The sequence below is a fragment of the Rattus rattus genome, chromosome 12, assembly GCF_011064425.1.
Source record: "Rattus rattus isolate New Zealand chromosome 12, Rrattus_CSIRO_v1, whole genome shotgun sequence".
Lineage (NCBI taxonomy): Eukaryota > Metazoa > Chordata > Mammalia > Rodentia > Muridae > Rattus > Rattus rattus.
In genome coordinates, this window is record NC_046165.1 from 69,354,006 (window position 1) to 69,357,671 (window position 3,666).

The 3,666-nt window shown below is 50.6% G+C and overlaps 1 protein-coding gene across 2 annotated transcripts; it reads right to left on the minus strand.

Annotated features, from left to right (window-relative positions):
• Positions 1-613: 613 nt before the first annotated feature.
• Tssk4 (testis specific serine kinase 4) lies at positions 614-3,337 on the minus strand. 2 transcript variants are annotated; one of them, XM_032917693.1, is made up of 4 exons: positions 2,752-3,337; positions 2,204-2,418; positions 1,463-1,826; positions 614-1,043 (listed from the first exon to the last, which is right to left on the minus strand). In XM_032917693.1, exons 1-4 carry the CDS (start codon positions 2,974-2,976, stop codon positions 849-851), a joined length of 999 nt encoding a protein of 332 aa, XP_032773584.1. In that variant the 5' UTR covers positions 2,977-3,337; the 3' UTR covers positions 614-848. The 2 variants fall into 2 exon arrangements, with proteins under 2 accessions (XP_032773584.1, XP_032773585.1); XM_032917694.1 differs by having other exon boundaries at positions 1,463-1,856.
• Between the last annotated feature and the right edge of the window lie 329 nt (positions 3,338-3,666).

The window sequence follows — 3,666 nt, forward strand, 5'->3', positions numbered from 1 at the left end:
TGCCTGTAATCCTAGCACTCTGGAGGCTAAGACAGGAGGATTGTGGGTTTCAGGCTAGTCTAAGCTACGGAGGGGGTTCTAGGTTACTTGAAGGAGGGAGAAGGAGGAAGAGAAAGGAAAGGGAGGAGGGGGAGAAGAGATCAGATCGTAAGGAGCCAATCAGAGTCGTTCTCACTGCTCTGGCTCAGTCGTGCCTCTAACAAGCTAGCGCCATCTCCCGTCTGCAGGGGCAAGTAGCTTTCTTTTGTCCAGAACTAATAGTTCACTACCGGGCTTGAACGCTGTTACTCCGGTATCTGGGAGCCATGGTTCATGGAGCCCTGCATCGTGGCCATTCTTTCAGTAGTGACTAAAGTGACACTGGAGGTCCCTAGAAACCAGGCCTGTCCTGTTCCCTTTTGGTAACTCTTCTTCCCAGTTAAAACTTTGACCCAAGTTAGGAGCAAACACAGAACAGAAAGAACAATGCCATGGCTTTGAACTGTATATAGGCCAGTCCAAGTCAAAACAAAAGTAACCCCCTCACCTCCACCACCCCCAGTCTCCACACACCCCTGCCCCGTCCCATCTGCCACTAGAGCATTAGAGAACAAGAATGTGAAGTAAGCCTCAAACTTACAAACTTAGTCGGCACAGTAAAGCTTCCCCGAGTCAATTTCATTAACTGTCACAGGTGTCAAGAGGTTACAGGCTTTGGGCAGAAACCCACCCTGCAGTAGTGGTCTCCACTAAGACTCTCTTGAGAAAAGAATGCCTTTGACCCTACATCATGATGAAACTAATTAGGTTTATTTTATAGAAAAGATTTTCCCCCCAGTCTCTATTGCTTTTTTCCTTAACCTCCTGCCTCAGCCACTTTCAAGTTGGATTTCCAAGGATTGGTGGCGATTAGTGGTGGTGCTGGCGGGTTGATACATGGCCTCCAGCAGCCTGATTTCGTTCGAGGGTTGCTCAGACTGGAACTTGAGCATCCAGGGGTCCCTGAGGACATCTAGGATGGTGGCACGCTTGCTAGCTGGGCGTAGCAACTGGAGGATCAGGTTCTAGGGCAGGGGAGAGAGAGGGCTTGGCTGAGCTTGTCCCCCTTTGTGAGCACAGGCACTGAGCAGCTGGACCTAAGGAAGAAGCAGGATGGCCCATCGCACTACTCTGGTGAAAGGGGCTGGGGCCCTGGTTTTATGCTGGAGCCCTGCAAGAAAAGAGAAGAGCTCCTTGCATAATCCCTTCTGCCCTAAAGGGATCATTGCTGGAACCTCATTACCAAGCATATTTAAGGCTTGAAGCTCAGTGGTTGACTCTCCTAAGGCCTTCCCACCACTTTGAGTAGGAGCTAGAGCTGGCTCTGGCCTGACCAAAGCCACCCCTGGGGTGGGCGGGTTGTTGGAAGGCCTAAATTTGGTATTTCCTTCCCCCTCCCCATGGGTCATCCCTAAGGCCACAGCCCTCCTGGGGGAGCCAGCACCTTGCACTCCTGGGAGATGGTGAGATTAGCTGGGAAAGTGACCTCCTTCTGGGTTTCTCTCAGCAGCTTCTTGAGATTGGTGTCATCAAAAGGCAGCCGTGCGACCACTAGGGTGTAGAGGATGACGCCCATGCTCCAGGTGTCAGACAGGAAAGGGTTGTAAGGCAAGCCTAGCAAGATCTCCGGGCAGGCGTAAGCAAAGCTGCCACAGTAGGTCTGGCTGAGGTGGGAAAGGCAGTTCATTTGGCGGTAAGAAGGGCTACTACGCACAGGCTGGCTAGAAGTCACCATCTTGGCGAAGCCAAAATCCGATATCTTCACATTCTCCCGCTTGTCCAGCAACAGGTTCTCCAACTTTAAGTCCCTACCAGCAGCAGAAAGGCTGGGGGTCAGGCTGGGGAGAGGGCTTAGTATTAGACCGGGAGCTGAAAGGAAGGGGTCAGAGGATAGAGACGAGGACAGGACAAGTGGGAGCAAGGGGTCTATGGGAAGGAAAGAGGAAGCAAAGCCATGGAGTTGTGAGCAGAGCCCAAAAGGGAGAGAGGATGGTACCTTAGGACCACTAGTTCACCATTGTGTATAAAGTGCTCTCGCACAGTGGATACAAGTGTCCTTGACCAGATGGCTACAATATGGTGAACAAGTGGACGTCGAGAGAAGTCAAGAGAAAGGGACAGAAAATGGGCAACATGCATAAAACTCCCTCGAGAACCCAGAGCCCAGTGCGGTGACTGTCCTCACCGGTGCACGATGCCCTTGCTGTGCAGGTAGGCGATGCCCAAGGCCATCTGGGAGAACCACTTGCCAGCAAGGGTCTCAGAGCAGGCCCCATAGCGTTGGATCCATTCCAAGACATCACCGCCCTGAGCCAGCTCCAAAATGATGTACACTCTGGACGTGGTCTCAATGGCCTGATAGAAGTTGATGAGGTACTTGTGCCGTAAGACTTTCATTACCTGATCCCAAAAGAGGGAACCATCAAACCTGGCAAACTCCAGCTGTGCCGGCCTTTCTCCACTCTCCCATTGCTACTTTGCAACAGAATCAGCTGGTGTCTGAGCAAATCCCACTTTGCATTTTTACTTGGGTGGGGGGATGGTTAATAAACTGAATGTTTGCACATAAGAGGAGATAAAAAAAATTATATATATTACAGAATTTTCCTACTTAAGACATTCAGTTCTGGTTTGGAGGTATCCGTATCCACCCCTTTCTATAGTTACACCCCTAAGATACCTCAAGGAGCTCATTAATAAGCCTCGGTTCCCTCTTTCAGCTCCCTCTCTGACCTGTATCTCACGTGGTAGGAACTTGTTAAGGTAGTCTTCAGAGGCCTTCTTCTTTGAGATGATCTTGACAGCCACCATGACCTTCTGCTTGGTGTAGTAAGCCTCATAGACAGTTCCATAGGAGCCATGGCCAATGACCTTGCCCACCTCATAGCCATACTCCTCCATGACAGAGCGATAGGCTGGAGTGGCTGATGCTGTTTCCGAGGTGTCTCCCTTCCCCATGATGTTGGGCTTGCGCAGTGGGGAGCTTTGATACTTAGAAGCCTCTGTCTACTGAGAAGCCACCTTGAGCTTCTGAAGGGAGGGTACTGAAGTGAAGTTAGTGTCCCAGTGTTTACCCAGTCACACAAGTCTGGGATGCTGGGCTTGGCCCTTCACTAAGAACTTGGAAGGGGAGAGAAAAGAACATTCTTTTTGTCTTGGCTGGCTGTTGTTACTTCCATGTCTTAGTTACAGAACCTTCCACGGTCCCAAGTTCCACACACCTTTTCTCACCGTTGGCCACGAAGCTTGAAACCAAGTGCAATTTGGAACGTAGTCATTACAAAAGACACTTTACACAACTGCTAAGTCTCCCCTGTGGCCCCTTTGTCACTCGGTGTCTGCCATGCGGTGGTAGATAACATGCAGAATATACTACGCTAAACTAACAACTGAGGTCAACAGAGCGCCTACACTTCCATAATGCAGCGTGAGAAACTTGTCAGGGTGTACACAGGACTGCACGGTGCTGGAGCACAGTCTGAACTCAGGCTTGCCCTGCATGCTTGCTTCATATGACCAGGGATGCTCTTGGTCTGTCCCATCCTTTCAGTCACTCTCCCATGGGAGCACCATCATCTCCAGTGTTCAGTTTTCTCTTGTTTTCACTGTTGATTAAGCCTAGAGCCTTCCGTTTGCTCCCGTCAACCC

What these genes read in the sequence shown, in the direction of transcription:
- Tssk4 (XM_032917694.1), bottom strand. Translation starts at nt 2,976, where the DNA reads ATGGGGAAGGGAGACACCTCGGAAACAGCATCAGCCACTCCAGCCTAT. An exon ending in TCCTACCACGTGAGATACAG is followed by an intron (nt 2,419 to 2,751) that starts GTCAGAGAGGGA and finishes TTTTGGGATCAG; the next exon opens with GTAATGAAAGTCTTACGGCA. An exon ending in AGCAAGGGCATCGTGCACCG is followed by an intron (nt 1,857 to 2,203) that starts GTGAGGACAGTC and finishes CCCTCTCCCCAG; the next exon opens with CCTGACCCCCAGCCTTTCTG.